The 18,380-nt window shown below is 40.7% G+C and overlaps 1 protein-coding gene across 2 annotated transcripts in view; it reads right to left on the bottom strand.

Annotated features, from left to right (window-relative positions):
- LOC131765129 (E3 SUMO-protein ligase RanBP2) overlaps nucleotides 1-16,591 on the bottom strand; it is a 49,652-nt gene extending 33,061 nt beyond the window's left edge. For both annotated transcript variants that reach the window (XM_059078576.2, XM_059078578.2), the window contains exons 1-7: nucleotides 16,401-16,591; nucleotides 11,623-11,690; nucleotides 10,372-10,483; nucleotides 9,714-9,866; nucleotides 5,600-5,830; nucleotides 5,117-5,262; nucleotides 3,037-3,229 (exon numbers count right to left, since the gene is read on the bottom strand). In XM_059078576.2, coding sequence (XP_058934559.1) covers nucleotides 3,037-3,229; nucleotides 5,117-5,262; nucleotides 5,600-5,830; nucleotides 9,714-9,866; nucleotides 10,372-10,483; nucleotides 11,623-11,690; nucleotides 16,401-16,472 — 975 coding nt within the window. In that variant the 5' untranslated portion in view covers nucleotides 16,473-16,591. The remainder of the gene's footprint in view (nucleotides 1-3,036; nucleotides 3,230-5,116; nucleotides 5,263-5,599; nucleotides 5,831-9,713; nucleotides 9,867-10,371; nucleotides 10,484-11,622; nucleotides 11,691-16,400) is intronic.
- Between the last annotated feature and the right edge of the window lie 1,789 nt (nucleotides 16,592-18,380).

Raw genomic sequence — 18,380 nt, 5'->3', positions numbered from 1 at the left:
TGGGAGTATAATTTGGTACAACCTCTGTGAGGCTAGAAATTTGGCAATAGCTCTACAACTTATAAATGCATAGATACACTTTGATCCTGCCATTCTTCTCTCAAGAATTTATTCCACTCGCAAATTTTCACATGTGAAATGGCATAAATTAGTCGTTGCAGAATTACTTTGAAGTAGCATAGCAAAAAAGTAAAACCTGGTATCTTGGTTTTAGGGCACTGGTTTAAAGAAACCCAATCTATGGTGCATCCATAGAATGAAATAACATGCAAATGTCAGAACAAATGAGGGTGCTGTACTCATGCTATGTTTTCTGGGCTGATATGGAAATATCACCAAGATATATTCATGGAAATAAAGCAAAATAAATAGAATGTACAGAATTTCCTCTTTCTGTATTTTCTAAGACGAGTGTGTGTGCATAAAACATTTCTTGAAGAACTCATAAACTAATGACATTAGTTCCTCCAGGGAAGAGAAGTAAATGACTAAGGAACAGACACAGGAAGGAGTTTTCACTGTATATTCGATTCTTACATGCCACTACAATATGAAACCATGTGAATATAACCACCTTTCCAGAGATAATTTTTCAAAATAAATATTACTTATGAACCTAAAAACATCTGATTTTGAATTTTAGAAACATTAGTTTGACCTATGCTTTTACCCAGAAGTTTTTTAAGCAGGAAGCCAAACTTAGTTATCTGTAGATAGATGTTGAAGACCACAGAAAATAAGGAACAGAATGTGACATAATTCTTTTTGCTTTCAAACTGACCTCAATTCATAAAACTGGCACCTTCTCCAGAACTACTCAACCACTATCATTTGGGACCAGTAAATCAGTTATGAATGTACTCAGTCACATTATCTCAAATCAACACTTCCTCACCTTAATTAAAAGGTTCCAAAAGAGGGAATTCCCTGGCAGTCCAGTGGTTAGGACTCGGCGCGTTCACTGCCGAGGGCCCCAGGTCAGGGAACCAAGATCCCACAAGCTGCACAGTGTGGCCAAAAAAAGGTTTCAAGAGAGAATTTGCTTAAAGTCTAACTGAAACACAGACACCCAGATCTTCCTCAACTTAAGATGGGGTTATGCCCCAATAAACCTGTAAGTTGAAAACATCCTAAGTTGAGATGCACTTAATACACCTGACCTACCTTCAACGTGCTCAGAGCACTTACATCAGCCTACAGTCGGGCAAACTCATCTAACGCAAAAAGCCCATTTATTATAAAGTGTTGAATATCTCACGTGATTGACTGAATACTGTACTAAAAATGAAAAGCAGGACTGTTGTTGTCTGGGTACAGACAGCTGTAAGTCCTCACGGTTGTGTGACAGACGGGGGGTGCAGCCTGCTGCCACTGGCCAGCATCACAGGAAAGTATGTACCACGTATCGCCAGCCCAGGAAAAGATCAACATTCAAAGTACAGTTTCTACTGAATGCGCAGCACTTTCACACCACTGTAAAGCTGAAAACCTGTAAGTCGGACAATCATAAATGGGGACTACCTGGACTCACTAGCACTACAGCAGTCCCCTGAGCAAGGGTCTGAAAACCCTACCAGTAAAAAAGTTAGCCTCGTGCAATCAGTTAAGAGGGAGATTTAGTTTTTACTATTTAAAAAGGTCAAAGTTTAATACAATAAGCTAATGAATACAAGAAAAAAGAAACAAACTCACAGATATATAGAACAAACTAGTGGTTACCAGTGGGGAGAGGGAAGGAGGGAGGGGCAAGGTATTGGTGGGGGGTTAAGAGGTGCAAACTATTGTGTATAAAATAAGCTACAAGGATATACTGTACAACACAGGGAATACAGCCAATACTTTACAATAACTATAAATGGAGTATAACCTTTAAAAATGGTGACTCACTATATTATATACCTGTAACTTATTCAATACTGTACATCAACTATGCTTCAATTTTAAAAAGGCCAATGTTTAGAATGGTTGTGTGTTAACTTAAAAATACACATTTTTAAAAAAATTTAATACATTTTAGTTTCCATTAAAAATAAGAAAACTGTCAGCTACTTGAGGATTCTAAAAAAATATTAATCGTAAGTACCTTTTAGTGCTTATATAAATTAGCAAACTGCATTAACTTCACTAATTTTCACTAAAATATATTCCTTATGAACCAAAATGCTTCCACTGAGCACACCGTAGCACTGTGGACCACAAATCAACAGGTTTTAAAAAGATCTAGGTAATATGAACTAGAAGGAGGAACATTCTCTAAAAGTAATTCTATAGTGAACCCCTTTTTCTTTCTCTCAGGCAAAAGATTATTCTCCAAAGCTAACAATTTTTACAAGCTGGGTTTAATTCATTTTTTGGAAGACTGCTCATTTCTTTTCACTTCAGAATTACTAGAAGCTCACTAAAGAAAACATTAAAACTACAAAAATGAAATTAGGGAAGGGATAAGAGCCAGCATCTCATCATCTAAAAATAATGGTTAATATTTTGGCGTATTTTCTTCATGTCACGTTCTATGTATAAAGAAGTTTCATGTTTCCAAAGATAAGTATATTGCTATACATTAAATATACTATTAATGTTGTATACATATTACAAACGTATGTTTTCAATTAACATGTTGAAATACATGTGGTAAACACATTCTTCTATCATAGCTTACGCAACCATACCCCAAAATTTACTTACTTAGTTTTTCATCCAAGTTATGTGTATCTTTTTGAATCAAGTTTTATCCATACTTGAGACTATTTCCATACTATAGGTTCCCAGAAATGGCAGCGTAAAAAGATCAAATTCTTCCAATTGATCTTCCAAAAAGCCATAGCAATGCCAACTGCCACCAGCAATGCATCAATGTACCTGTTTCACCAGCCTCACTGGTACTGTATAAATCTTGTTATTCTTCACGCATCAAAGTAACTATTTAATTTTACATATTTACCCACAGTTTCATTACGGACCAGGACACACCTCCATGTGAAATACAACAAAGTCTCACTGAAATGTCAACTGCATGCAAAACTGGGAGTGGATTACCTGAAAGGCTATGAGATAGCACAACGCAGCCAGCTCAGAGAGCGCTCGCCACTGCACGTCACTATGCTGACCCATCTTCAAAAGCAGAGAACCAGCATGCATGTAGAAATGTCCTCTCACTTCGAAAAAAGTAGCTGAGAGTTCATCATTTCCACCCACACAAGATTTCACAGACTGAAGAGCACTATCAAAACTGTAATATTAAAGTATTAAACATGCATTAAACTACTGCATTGTAAATAATCAGTTTCATTATTTAATTCAAAATAAATTAATTTCAAGCTTCATCTTCCACATTCTAACTCTTAATAATCCATATTGTTTTATGAATTATAAATCATCTAGCGCTTACTGTTATTCCACACACTTCCTATACTTCAAGCTTAACCTCTAGAATGTCTTATTCCAAAACATCTTCTCCATTATATGGTTTTGTTATTTAATTCAAAGTTGAAATTTCTCGAATTAAACATGCCATTTTCAAATTATAAATAAATAACTAAAATATGTGCAGCATTATCAATACCGTAACTGCTCTTCTTACTATACACATAACTACAGAGTTAAATAAATTATATTTGTCACTATTATTTGTAATCTGTGTATTAATTAATGCTTTTGAATCCTAATGGTTCTCAGAATCTTCATTTTGTAAGGAAATCAAAAGCAAACACAACAGAAATGTGAAGGATGATCTTAAAGTAGATTATAAGAAATCTGAACAACAGGTATTTCTTCTAGCATGTGAGTTCCTGGAACCCCTAGAGCAGGGGTCCCCAAACCCAGGCCTCGGGCCGACACCAGCCTGCAGCCTGTTAGGAACCGGCCGCATGGCAGGAGGGGAGCGAAGCTGCACCTGCGGCTCCCTATCGCTCGCATCACTGCCTGAACCACCCCCAACCCCACCCTCCCCGCCCCCGCCCCACCCCCAGTCCCTGGAAAAAATTGTCTTCTGCGAAACCAGTCCCTGGCGCCAAAAGGGTTGGCGACCGCTGCCCTAGAGGGTCTTAACACCCCTCCTAGGGATCCATGAAGTTAAAATTATTTTTTAGTACTACTAAAAAATTGTCTCTTTCTCCTTTATTTCCTCATGTAACCAAGTTTTTAAGTATATCACCACACCAAAATGAAAAAAAAACAAAAAAACCTAAGTATTTTCTAAAATGATCTACAAGTTCAATTTAGTTTTTTTTGGATACTCCCTTACCCTACTCATGTTAAGACACTAAGTACTTCCTCAAGAAAACTACCTCTACACTTCAGTGAAAAGAATTACTTTTCAGACAAATGGAGAGTCTAAACCAGGGAATGTCAAACTTTTCTTACAAAGGGCCACGTACTAATGTGGCTTTGCAGGCACACCACCTCTGTCACAAGTGCTCAGCTCTACCACTGCAGTGTGTCAGCAGCCATAGATAACACACAACAATGAGCATGGCTGTGTCCAGGAGAACTTTATTCATACAATCAGGCTGTAAGCCTTGTTTAGCCCACAAGCTCTAGTCAACCCCTGCTCTAAACTAACACACAAATCCAAGTGATGTTTCTGTTCAGTGGAATTTATTTTAATCAATTGGAGATATTGGTCCTCAAAATTAAAACGTGGAAAACAGAAAAATCATGTATTCTATTTTAGTTACCTTGTTTCTAAGCTAAAACATTGTTTTCTGCAATACCAGTCACGTTAACAGCTTATACTAGAATATGTGACAAATGAAGTTTATTCTCTGATTTTCAATCAAGATTGTATCCTTTTTTTTGAAACAAAATATGGAACAGCAGTTAAAACACTCATTTCCAGGATCAACTCTTTACTAAGTATGCCAAAACTAAATATTTAACTATAACTTAATAAAACCTAAGCAGTAATACAGTTCTCCAGAAATCAAAGTCATGCAAAACCAATTACAATATCCCCACAAAAGAAGATTCCTTCTAAGTAGTTCATTATGTTAACTATTACCTCTGGACATATTACAGAAAAAAATAACGCCATTAAGATATTTAGACCAACGAACGGAATTACCACAAACAAAATCTGTAGTTGACACCGAAGTAGTCTTTCCGTAGGTCAACATACCTCTCCAATAATTCCCTGCTCTCGTGCACATCTCTCGTGGACAGCGTGAGAAGCATAAGGTTAGCATAGGCTAGAAGTAAGTCCTGATTGGTTGCTCGCCAGTTACTTTTATCAGACTCCAAACACTGTGAAGATTCCAGATATTCCTATTTTGCAAAAAGAACTCCAAGTTACAAAACTTTATCATGTGTTACAAAACTTGAGTGTTTTATGCCTACAAATTCCTTTGCCCATTCCTATGCTGTAAAACCATGTCGATTTTAAATCAGCCTATAAAAACACCAAAAAATATAAAAGCATATTTCTCATATTTATTTCTCCAATCCACCCATTATAAATTGAAATCATGCTAGTAAAAATCTCATTTCACAGCTGCTATACATAAATGAAAGAAATTTAGGTCTTGGAAGGCAGCGCTTAAATACAAAGGGATATATGGTAACTGTCCATCAAGAAGTGTGAGACCCAATAGTTTTTACCTACCTTAAGGGTCTGTACAACACAGGAATTCCACTCTAAACTTGAACGCAAGGCTATAATTCTCTCTGCCTGGTGGCAGTGGGCCACAGCATCCTTTAGTCTATTGTTTGAGCGATACAGCTCTACTAGTCGGATGTTCATGTGGATATCATCAGGTCTTGCATAAAGTTCTGACTGAATCAAGTCGAAAAGTTTATTCCATCCATCTTCACCTTTACAATCTAAAAGCTGTTCCTATTTTTAAAGAACCGTTCATTAGAGAAACATCTGTGCAACTTTAAACACATCATGGCTCCTATGAGCATCACCCCACTGTGTCTGGCTTTAGTAAATTCCCACTCTACATACCTCATTAGCCCCTCAGAGTCACTTCCAGCCCAAAAGCTAAACCTCAAGAAATGTACGTGGGGAGAAACACCTGGGATGACACAGCAGCAGTGGCTGCCCGGGACCTCAGAGCGTGCCGGGACGACCGGCCCGCGTCCCTGCGCACTCCAGTCACCACCAGAAGCCTAGCCTCCCAGGAGCCCTTGCACCAGGGTCCTCGCCCTCAATGTGCTCTGTATCTCCCTAAGGCTGACTCATCCCTGCCCCCTGTGCTCCCACTGTGGAGCTCCTACTGCTCTGCTAGCTTCTCGAAGTCTTCATCTTCTGGCCTTTCTGAATGGAGTCCCATTCCAAGACAGCTGCCATCACTTCTCTGCTAGCCTGCACACAAGTAGAGGAGGTGGGGGTCTGCCAGCGTCACCACCAGACCATGTCCCCACCCCACCACAGCCCTGCTCCTAACTCTGTTTTCTAAAGGACTTGCTATCCGGCTACTCCTGCCAGTCCCCCTCATCAGCAACTGGAATAGAACCGTCTTCCTTTATCCCTAACAACTGCCACCGTCAGTGGCAACTGAGAAGTGCACAAGACACACAACAGCCCGGGCATTCTGCTCTTTAACGACCTCATCTCCACTGCTCCACACTCCAGCCTCAGCCATCCATTTGGCAAAACCTGTATTTTGATCAAAGCACTCAGACCACCACACCCTCTCGTTTTCCCACCTCACTGGGGCTCACATACCCTCACCACCACATCTCTTTGCCTCTACCACATGAAAAGCTTTCAGTACACTGACATCACCAAGTTTTAATTTTCCATGAAATACACACATACACTTTCCTTCCATGTCAAGCTGAAATGCCACAGTCCCAATATCCACAATTACTCTTTACTTACAGATGCCTTCAATTAACTCCCTCTACCTTTCCTGGAGACCCCGCCGCCTGCTTCCTCTGCGCCCGTACACTAACAGATGAACAAGTGAGTGTCGGGCATTCGGGAATTTGGGAAATCACAAGCAAGCTAACTGATTTACTTTCATAATCTCAAACTGCCAAACTGGTAATGCCTAGAAAAAATAAAGTCCTATTTTACGTCTAATAAACTCACTTTCTCCATTCCCTGAAGAGTTCACTTCATACTCCTCTTTCCTCCAACCCTCACTTTCAGCTTATGATCACACCTCATCCCCCGTGGAGAAAATGGAAGCCATCACCTCTAAGCTCCACTCTACCTTCCTGCACTCACCACCCCACCCCACCACCTCGCAGACCATGTTCGCCATTAGTGCCCTTTCTCCCTCCTCCTGGATCAGTTCCATAACTTACACTTGGTGTGTCTATAACTGCAAAAAAGCCCTAGACTTCAATTATATGTTTAAAAACAAATAAGTAAAAGATCAACACCATTATGGATGGTTTTCAAAAATTCTACTCTCGGGACGTCCCTGGTGGCACAGTAGTTAAGACTCCGCGCTCCCAATGCAGGGGGCCCAGGTTTGATCCCTGGTCAGGGAACTAGATCCCACATGCATGCTGCAACTAAGAGTTCGCATGACACAACTAAGGAACCGGCAGGCCGCAACTAAAGGAGCCTGCCAGCCACAACTAAGGAGCCCATGAGCCGCAACTAAGACCCGGTGCAAACAAATAAGTAAATAAATATTGAAAAAAAAAATTCTGCTCCCACACCCAAGGGAAAAAGCCTTCTCATTAATAATATTGAGTAGTTTTGTTCATTAAAGGAATGCCAAAAAACTATTTACTGTAAATAAGCCTCAAATTTTAGGAGAAATTGAATTACTTTCCCAAATGGCTACAAATCTCATGGATTTCTATTCCAAAAGATGGGGAGGGGGAATCTGACATAAGATTTAGTTTTAGACAACACTGTCTTTAAAGAGCCATTAAAGAAAATCAGGATATTTAAAAACATTTAATTTCGGTTATACTGCAAGAAAAATAATCCCCTCCCATTTATACATAGTCCATAATGTCACAATGGAATGGATTGTCATGGCCAATAAGGAAATTATGTTTGAGGCATAAAACAAAGATAATAAGGTAAAGAAATCTACACACTGAAACCTAACATTTTAGATTAATATTTAAAATCCAGGTGCTTATCACAGGGAGAAAAACTTAATGTTACTAGTATTTATCTCTAGCAGTTTTTAAAACACTTTTGATTTAAAAATCTGTGTACAACTGCTCATACCAGATTTGTAATAGCTAAAAATTGGAAACAACCGAAATTTCCCTCAAAAGTAAACTGTGGAACACACCCATATGATGAAATACTACTCAGTAATAAAAGGAAGGAACCAACTACTGACTGATACACACAACGTGAATGGGTCTCAAGGGCATTGTACAGAATGAAAAAAGCCAACCTCAAAAGGTCACCCGATGCCTGATTCTATTTATACAACATTTTTAAATTACAAAATTATAAACACAGAGAACAAATTCACAGTTGGCAGAAGTTAAGGACAACGGGAAGGAGAGGTGGATGTGACCACAGAAGCGCGAGCATGAAAAAGACGCCCTGTGGTGATGGGGCAGTTCTGTCTCTTGACTGCAGTGCTGGTTACACAAATCTACACACGTAATGAGATGAACTGAACACACACTGCACCAATGCCAAAATCCTGGTGTGATATTGTATTATAGTTACGTTAAGAGGTAACCACTGGGGAGAGCTGGATGAAGTAAACAGGACCTCTCTGTACAATCTTTGCAACTTTCTGAGAAAAATCTATAATTACTTCAAAATTAAAAAGTTTAAAAAATTCTATCGGAAACACGTCTAAGTCAGGATGGAGGGGGTCCTGTTAAAAACAATGTACACTGGAACTTCCCTGGCGGTCCAGTGGTTAGGACTCAGTACTCTCACTGCCGGGGCCCGGGGTTCGATCCCTGGTCGGGGAACTAAGATCCTACAAGCCACCCAATATATTGGTTACGACCCAACATACACTTAAAATTCTGTTTGCCTAGTATATTTGGAAAGACTTTCTCCAGAAGAGTCACTTAGTAAACTATATTTTACTCAGTAAAGAATAACAAACAGAATGAGTTAATATATTAGCAACAAGTTTCTATCATTTTTACAAATTACCTATAACATGCTAGAGAAACTGTCTTTTAACTTTTGCTTGAAAACCTCACTATCTCATAACACAGTCCTTTCCAAATTTAGATAACAGTTCTTTAAAAACTTTATAAGTCTAAACTGTCACCCTATGGGTAATTTTCACCCAATGAAGCAAAAGTTTCATATCAGATAGAAGTCAGTTTAATCTTAGCTCCACCATCTAGCTAACAAACCGTAAAATCCCTAATATATGAATCATTCCAAAGGGTAAATGAGATGCCATGTGTGAAGCAAACTCGCACCTAATGAAAAAGCATATTGTGATAACATACGTACTGTGAACTGGCTTCCACAATAAGTTAACATCCATCACCTCACCCGGCTACAAATTACTTTTTCTTGTGATGAAAACTTTTAAGATCCACTCTCAGCAACTTTCAAATGCGCAGTGCAGTATGGTTCCCTATAGTCATCACAAGCTGTACTTCACATCCCCAGAACTTATTTATCTTATAACTGAAGGTTTGTACCTCTGTGACCCCCTTCACCCATTTCCCACACTCCCCATCCCCACACACACTGGTTTAAAGGTTACTACTGAAATCGTTTAAACCCCAAATATTAGAAATAGTTGTGTCTTAAGTTTTCCCAACTGCTTTTATTATATGCTTTCTTTTGCTTAATTTTTTACCTTTAGTTTATAAATTGCAGGACTTCCTGGAAAAAGTTTAGCTGCTCTTTCAACCCAGTATTTAGCTCTTCCATCACTAACATCATTCTTACAGAGCAATTCTGCAATCTTCAACACAAGATCTTTTTGTGTTGGGTTTAATTCCACTGAACGCTGATATCAAAAAAGAATTAAGAAATTAGTAGGATTCCTAAAGTTCATACACACTCATACACAAAAATTAAAAATTTATCAAGTGACTCTATTAAAACTCTATTTCTAAATGACAACATGTTATTTCAAGGCTGTTAAAGTGTCTGCAAGTTTTCTGAAGATGAATTTTAAAAAATTATCTTTTTATTTGGTAAACGCAAAAAAGAAAAGGGAGGGGGGGGAACCACACACATAAGAACAGCATTTCTGATCATGGTAAACTTGAAATTTATAGGTGTTAATCTTCTTTGACAATCGCTAATCTCTTAGTGATAAAATACAGCATTCTTTGGGCTAAGTACTTTAAAATCTGTTTCAAGCTGTTTCACTTAATAGTACGTACGATACCAGTGCTTGTTTTCAAGACATCCATAAAACATATTTGAATTATTTATTACATAAATTAACCTGGGCATTATGTGTGTTTGGCTGTGCGAAGGCTATGTTTTAATCTTATATAGTTTACCTTATAACATTCAACCGCTTTCTGTATGTTTTCCTCCACTTCATAAAGAAGGCCGAGAAATCTGTGAGCTTTGGGATCCCTTTCTTGCACGTTAATGTATGTAGATATATATCTGTTTAAAAAAATAATAATAATATAAAAACAATCTTTAAATTATCACATTTAGAACTGCATTTAACTGCTGAGAGAATATGTTAAGCCAAGCAACCACTAAACTAATTTATATTGTTATTCTAATTGTTGACTACCACTATTTACTTAAAGTAGAATACGCAGATAACTGAAAAGCATCCACAGAAAGAGATAATACTTAAACACAAACACATGTACAAAGTTGACAACGTACTCATTTTACCATTAAATGGCACATTTACCAAAGTTTTTTTTCTAGTGCTATCCATTCGTAGGAAATGAACACATAAATTACTTTTTTTCTATTATTACACTTTGGTAATAGCACTAAGTTTTGCAGACATTAGAAAGTTATTACAATAAATCTTTGACTTCCATTCCTTAACTCAAGTGACAACTAAAAATAAGCATATTCTATCTAGGTCCAGTGAATGTTATCACAGGAGATATTAGACCCAAGATCAACACTGGAGGGAAAAGTGTCATATTAATAAGGAACAGGGTTAACAGCCCCAATGCTTCTAGTTAAATAAAGGCGCTAACACTTTCCTTATCAGAATTTTCATCTTCCCATCAATGCCTTTAATGCCTGCCTCCTTCAGAATTTCCAGCTTTAAGTCACTATAAATCAGGACATCAGACCACCAAGCTTCTTGGCTCTATGGTGAGACAAAGCCTCACAGGATCACCTATCCAGTCAATTAAAGATCTTTCTCACAAGCTATTCTCCTGCACAGGAATTAGCTTAATTTTGTATTCACTGCCATTTTTTTTCCAGCTGATAAAAGTAGCAGATAACTAACCAGGAAGAAATTAAGATATAGGCATGGTTCTCTTTTATTCTAACCCAGGACAATCTTTAGAGAAAGTTTAATGCCAGACGATTTCTTGCCCTAGGTGTCAACAAGCAGCAGGCATGCAGAAAGTATCATTCTAGACTCAACCTGCATATGGAATCCAGACTAGTTCTTATCACCAATCTGAGTGATGAATCCCTTATTTCCAGGACATACTTAGGAAGAACTGCTAAAGAACATGTATTCATCCATTTCAAAGAAGAACATGAGGTTAAAGCACCAGTTTTAGAAAATTAAGGCATGTTTACAGTTTGGTACTTACTTTTTAGCAAGATCATATTCTTTAGCTTCGTAATACAGCTTTGCAAAATAGAATCCTTTCATTGACTTCTAAAAAAAATTAAGAATTCGTTTATTTATCATATTTTGAATTCTGCATATTTTTCACAAGAGCTAAAATCTGTCCTAGCAAGGTTAATATTAATATATTTGATTTTTGTTCACTTAAAAGATTTTTAAAAATTGCCTGTGGAAATGCACATGTTCTAAAAGTCCTGAGTCCATGATTTCTAATTTTCATGAAACAAAAAAATAAATTTAAGAACATCAAGACAAAATGATATCGGAAATTAAGAATTTATATCAGCAAGAAACCTTAGAGACCGTGTGGTGCCCCTCTCTCACTTTACAGATAAGTAAACAGACAGAAGCCCACTTTTCTAGGGGAGGAGAGGTACACGAGACACTTCACTTGTCCTGCCATGTGTAAGCCTTTATGGGGAGAGTATCAAAGTACTTCAGACCCATTAAGGCACTGGGGATTCCCTGGTCCAGTTACTGACCACTTCACAAATGATTATTCTACACTCAAGGAGCCAAAGAAGCAGAAACAAAAACTGAATTCTTCTGGTAATAATCCAAGTCCACAACCTGGCTCTTTTATTTCTATAAGCTCCGAAGTCCAGCCTGCTGGGACACACCCGATGATGTTACACACATGTGATAAAAGTACACAGCCATCAAGCATCTTATTTTTGAAAGCTATATAAGGACACAGAAAAACAAAAATCAACATACTAAGTGAAAAAGCAGTCTACAAAGCAATGTTTTCATTTATTGATTTTATTCCTAAAAATACAGGTGTTAGATTTGTTCACTGTGCCTGCTATTCACCAGGCACCATTCTGGGCACTGGGGGATGGGCAGGAAATTAAGTCTCTGTCTTCATGCACAAAGCCTGCAGTTCAGGAAGGGTGACAAGCACAGACGCAGGAGAGAGTGCTATTTTACAGTAATTCACCAATTATGTACAGTGACCTGATTTTCACAAGGCTACAATCAGATTCAGCCCACGAAGCACAGGCACCCTAACGCTGTGCCTGTCCAACTGGCAGAGCCCCAGGAGTCGGTCCTAAGTCCTCTTCCCTCTCAGAGCATCTCATCTGGGATACATAATTCATCTCACCCATAACTACGCTGACTCTCAAATGTGTATCTCTGGCTCTCAGCTCTCCTGAGCTCTAAACTTGCGTGTAAAATATTAAGACCTGTCAGTTCTACCTTCTGTGTTACCTCAATCCATCCATTTTTCTACATCTCTACTGCTACTACCAAAGTACAAGTCTGCTATGATCTCTCTGGGACTACCAAAACGACTAATTCCTTCCTGTTTCCCTCCCAAAATTAATTCGCCAAAACATAAGACAAACCACACTGAGTCTTTAAAATTTTAAATCCTTTTATGGCTTTCATTACATTTTGAAAATACCCATATTTCTCACCAAAGACTAGCATGACATGGCACCTGCCCAGCTCTACAACTTTACTTCATCTGCCCCTTGCATACTACGGTCTAGCCTGTGACTAAAACCAGAATGCATCTTTCCAACTGGAGCAGCCCTGAGGAGTCTCACTGCTTAATTTAAACAAAGGCAACTGTAGGTATTGATGTGATGTGATTTCTGCCCAGTACATTCAATATCAGAGTAAAGAAATTCAATGAAGGTAAATAAATGGCAGAGTAACTGTGAGTCTCTTAAGGTAGTCAAATGCCTTATCATCTAAATAGAGATGTACGAATTAACGACCAAGCTTCTCACTAACCTAGTCAAACAACAGCTAAGGGGCAATGAGTTTGAGAGGATCAGCTGACAAGGAGGACCACGTTAAGCATGTCTCACGACTGGCACATAAACGGATATGAAAAGTAGAGTGAGTGGAAAGCCCTCAGTGCCACTCACCTCCCTCCCCTCTACACCTGGGGGAGGCAGAGCTGGGTCCAGTACACCTGCCAAAAGCATAACACAAGTATATCCATCACATTGAAAGTGCAAAAGAAATAAACCACAAGATCATCTCAAATGCCACCAAAAGGAAAAAAAAGCATGTGACAAAATCCAATACCCAAGCTTCCCTGGTGGTGCAGTGGATAAGAATCCACCTGCCAACGCAGGGGACACAGGTTTGAGCCCTGGTCCGGGAAGATCCTACATACCGTGGAGCAAATAGGCCCATGCACCGCAACTACTGAGCCTGCACTCTAGAGCCCGCGAGCCACAACTACTGAAGCCCGCGTGCCTAGAGCCCACTCTCCTCAACAAGAGAAGCCACCGCAATGAGAAGCCCACATACCGCAACGAAGAGTAGCCCCCGCTCGCTGCAACTAGAGAAAGCCCACACGCAGCAACAAAGACCCAATTCAGCCAAACATAAATTAATTAATTAATTTTAAAAAACACCAATACATCATAGGAAACTAAACCAACCAAAAAAATAGAGAAATTATTATTTACTCTAGGAAAAATAAAACTACACAATAAAGGTGACATGAAAGCAAAAATATTTACCTTACCGTAATTATATAAACACTAGACATTCATTTAACTAAAATTTACAAGAACAGAACTGAAAAAAGGAGGGGAAAAGTAAATACATCTTGGACAGGTCTGGAGGAAAGGTGAAAGCCAGTAGAAAGTGTCTAAAATGAGGAAAAGGACATAAAGAAATAAAAGTACAGTTGACCTTTGAACAAAGCAAGGGTTAGAGGCACTGACCCTCTGCCCAGTTCAAAATCCACATATACGTACAGTCGGCCCTCTGTATACACAGTCGGTTCCTCCATATCCAAGTTTCCACATCCTCAGATTCAACCAACCGTGGATCGCATAGTACTCTAGTACATATTTATTGCAAATAAACCCACATATAAGTGGACCTGTGCTGTTCAAACCCGTGTTGTTCAAGGGTCAACTGTACATATGTATGTTATTCACAAGTATGAAGTACAGATGTTAACGGTAGAACAAACACCTAACAGCTGTCAAGTTGCCTCTAAGAAGCAGGAAATCAGGGGTGTGGAATAAAAAGCCAACTAGACAGAAAACTAGGAAAACTAAATAGAAGCCATCTGGAAAAAAAAATTGAAGAAACATAAGTGACATTTTCAACAAGAACAAAAACAGATGTAAAGCAGCAGAAAATGGCAGAACAAAAGATGAGGTGAACAAATGAAAACACAGTGGAAGCCTGGGAAGATAGGAGACTATAGCCCATCACGGAACCTAGAACTTGGACATCCTAGAAAGCCCGGTCTGTTCACATATAGCCAGTCTCTGCCAAACTGGGTACCAAGTAGATACTAATCTCTTCCTACTCTTCACAGCTGCTGTCTCTGCTCACTCCACCATCTCCCTCCCAACCTGTCCACAGCACCCTGTTTTGTCATTTCACTGAGACCCAAGTTTACAGAATTACTGTCACATGTTCCAAAGTTATGCACTTGCTAATCACTATTCCACTGACGGCCCTAGGTTCTAAAATCAATGATTTCGCCTTGTCTGAAGAAAAACATCTGCTTAAAATACTCTCTATAAATGTAAAAGAGGTGACAGTAATAACCAATCCTTAAAGTTTTGTCCCCACCCTTATTTATTTGATGGAAAAGTTCCTTAGTTCAAAGAACATTCTAACTCCTGTCTAGACAGTTTACTCTTTTGAGAGCCAGGGTCCCCACTTAGAATTCACAAAAGCTCTCAACCTGCTTTAGAAAAAAAAGTTATACCGGTTTCAGGGGTACAGAAACGTTCAGTGAGGTTCTGGTTTAGGCTCTGGTACCACATTTGTATCCATGAGTGCGCCAGCAGCTGGGAATTACAATCTGTGTGTGGGCACCTGGTCCCCTCCTCCGGAGGGATGGGCTGTCCGCCACTCCACTGGTCCTAAAAGGAGCTAAACCACACCCACTGCCCAGATCCTGCCGAACCACCTGTCTCCCCCAGACAAGTATCTTTCATCTCTCCAGGCCTCAATATCCACAGGGTCGTCGGCAGTTAACACAACATACACCCAGTATGGGGTTAAAAACGCAATTACGGTGCCATTATATTCACGACTGTCACTCGGTTTTCGGTTTTTAACTTCCTCACGCATCTTTATTCGCATAGGCCCCTGCCCAGAACACCTTGAACGACCGTCCCTTTAACAGCCACATCTGAGGGCTCACCAAACGCGCCGAGCACTGCCCTCAATGTTTAACAAGAACCCTCCAAAAACTCCTGTCAAAACCCTAACTCCACCTTACTAATGAAGTAAACTACACTGACCTCAAACCCCACAGCGTGTGCATGGCAGAGCTGAGATTCGACCCCGGACAGCGACCAGGGATCCGACCAGCGACTGTCGGATCCACGGTGCACCCAGCTCGCTATCTGCCTCCAAGGAGGAAAAGTACCCAGAGAGGCGCCGCCGGAAGGCCACAAAGTCTGCCCCAGACACAAGGCCCGGGAGGAAGTTCAGATCCCCCACAGGGCTCCGCTGAAAAACAAAATGCCGGTAAAAGCAGCTGTGAGGGACGGCGGGGCGGCTGGGCCTCGGCGCGGAGCCCGGACCGTGCGCGCAGCGGGGCCGCCTCCCTGGCCGCCGGGGACGAAGAGGAGAGGAAGTGGAGAAGAAAAAAAAAGGAAGAGAAGGAAGAGAAAGCACCAACGCCCGCCGCCCGCCCCGCCGCCTCCCCGCCCCCCGGCCACCGGCCGCGCCTCAGCGCGAACCATGGCGCCGCCGCCCGCGGGCCCGCCCGGAGGCCGCGCGTCCCGGCCCGCTCACCTCCCGGGGAGACGGGGCAGAGCCCTGCACCGACGCGATATACCGCTCCACGTCGGCCTTGTTGCGCCTCATCGCGTCGCCGACCAGGGTTCGAACGCGGGACACCAGCGCCTAGGCCGCAGCGGCCGTACTCTCTGGAGCGCGGCGCCCAGAGATCCGTGACGCAGCGCCGTCGCCGGCGAGAGGCCGACGCGCCTGCGAGTGTGCGTGCGTGCGTGTCGCGTCAGCCCTGTGCGCCGCGCAGGCCCGCGGGCGCCGGCGCGCGGAGGTGACTGCGCTTGCGCGGCGCGGAAATGAGAAACTGGCGGGCTGTGTGACGCGGCAGAAAGTGCATAACGACTGAGCGGGCCGCGAGTAGCTGCGTCCGTGAATAGCTCGCCCCGCAGGAGCTGGAGGCGGACGGGGGTGTACTCGGTGCCGACGTCACTCTTCGGCGCCAGTCGTGTGCGTCAAAGCGCTCGGTTTTGGAATTTGAATTTTTAGGTCCTAGCTTAAAACAAGTTTCATAAAATGTTTTCAGTAGGTTTTAGGATTTAAAAGATCACATCCGTGTATACAGGGAGTTCAGGATTTATGGTTATGGATCATTTTGATCCTTTTTTTATAGACTTAATACAGTTTTATCCAACACATGGAACTAACCTGGCCTCTTTGAGCCTATCCTTTTTGATTTTTCAATTTTTCCAAATTTTCCACAATGAGCAATTATTGCCTTTATAAAGAGGGAAAATAAAACAGAACATTCTGGTTCTGTTTTATTTCAATCGTATTGGATGTGAATAAGGGTGGCTGGTTTGGAAGAGCCTGCCTTGCGTAGTTGATCTTCTTAGTATTGGGTGGGCCAGAAAGTACCTTCCGTTTTTTAAGTAAAAATAAAAGATACATTTTTCGTTTTCGCCAAGAGCTACATTGAACAACGTATTTACCCTTTTATTCCACTACCTTATGCCATTTTTCGGGCAACTTCGTAATCCCATCTTACCAAAACTTTTTATCTTTTTGAGCAAAGAACTGTGCCAGGTGCCTTTTACAGTCTTTCGGGGAACTGAATTTTTTTCCATTAAGAGAATTTTCTAAAGACCGAAATCAATGGAAATCTCCAGGCGCAATGTCTGGTGAATACGGCAGATGAATCAGAACTTCCCAGCCAAGCTGTAACAGTTGTTTTTTGTTTGTTTGTTTGTTTGTTTTTGCCTGGTCATCAGAGAAACACGCAGTCTTGCGTTATCCTGATGGAAGATTATGCGTTTTCTGTTGACTAATTCCGGATGCTTTTCGTCGAGTGCTGTTTTCATTTGGTCTAGTTGGGAGCAGTACTTGTTGGAATTAATTGTTTGGTTTTCCGGAAGAAGCTCATAATAGAGGACTCCCTTCCAATACCACTATAGACACAACACCACCTTCTTTGAGTGAAAACTGGTCTTTGGTGTGGTTGGTCATGGTTCATTTTGCTGCCCCACTATTTCTTCCGTTCCACATTGTTGTACAGTATCCACTTTTCATCGCCCGCAATCGGTTTTAAAAATGGAACGTTTTAATTATGTTTCAGTAGAGAATCACGTGTGAAAATATGGTCAAGGTTTTTTTTCGCTTTACTTACGTGGAACCCAAACATCAAAGCGATGAACGTAACCAATCAGGTGCAAATGATTTTCAGCGCTTGATTTGGATATTTTGAGTCTGTCGGCCGTCTCCCGCGTGGTATAACATTGATGGTTCTTAATTATTGTTTCGATTTGATCGCCATCAACTTCAACCGGTCTCCCTGACCGTGGAGCATCGTCCAGCGAGAGATCTCCAGTACGAAACTTCACAAACCACTTTTGACACGTTTGATCAGTCACAGCACCTTGTCCATATACTGCACAAATCCTTTTTTGGCAATTCGGTTGTGTTTTTACCTTTCTTGAAATAATAGAGCATAATATGCCGAAAATGTTGCTTTTTTCCTTCCATCTTCAATATTAAAATGGCTACACA

This window comes from Kogia breviceps, chromosome 11 (assembly GCF_026419965.1).
Source record: "Kogia breviceps isolate mKogBre1 chromosome 11, mKogBre1 haplotype 1, whole genome shotgun sequence".
Lineage (NCBI taxonomy): Eukaryota > Metazoa > Chordata > Mammalia > Artiodactyla > Physeteridae > Kogia > Kogia breviceps.
Note: the sequence above shows the minus strand (reverse complement) of the source record. Positions and strands in the feature narration are given on the sequence as shown.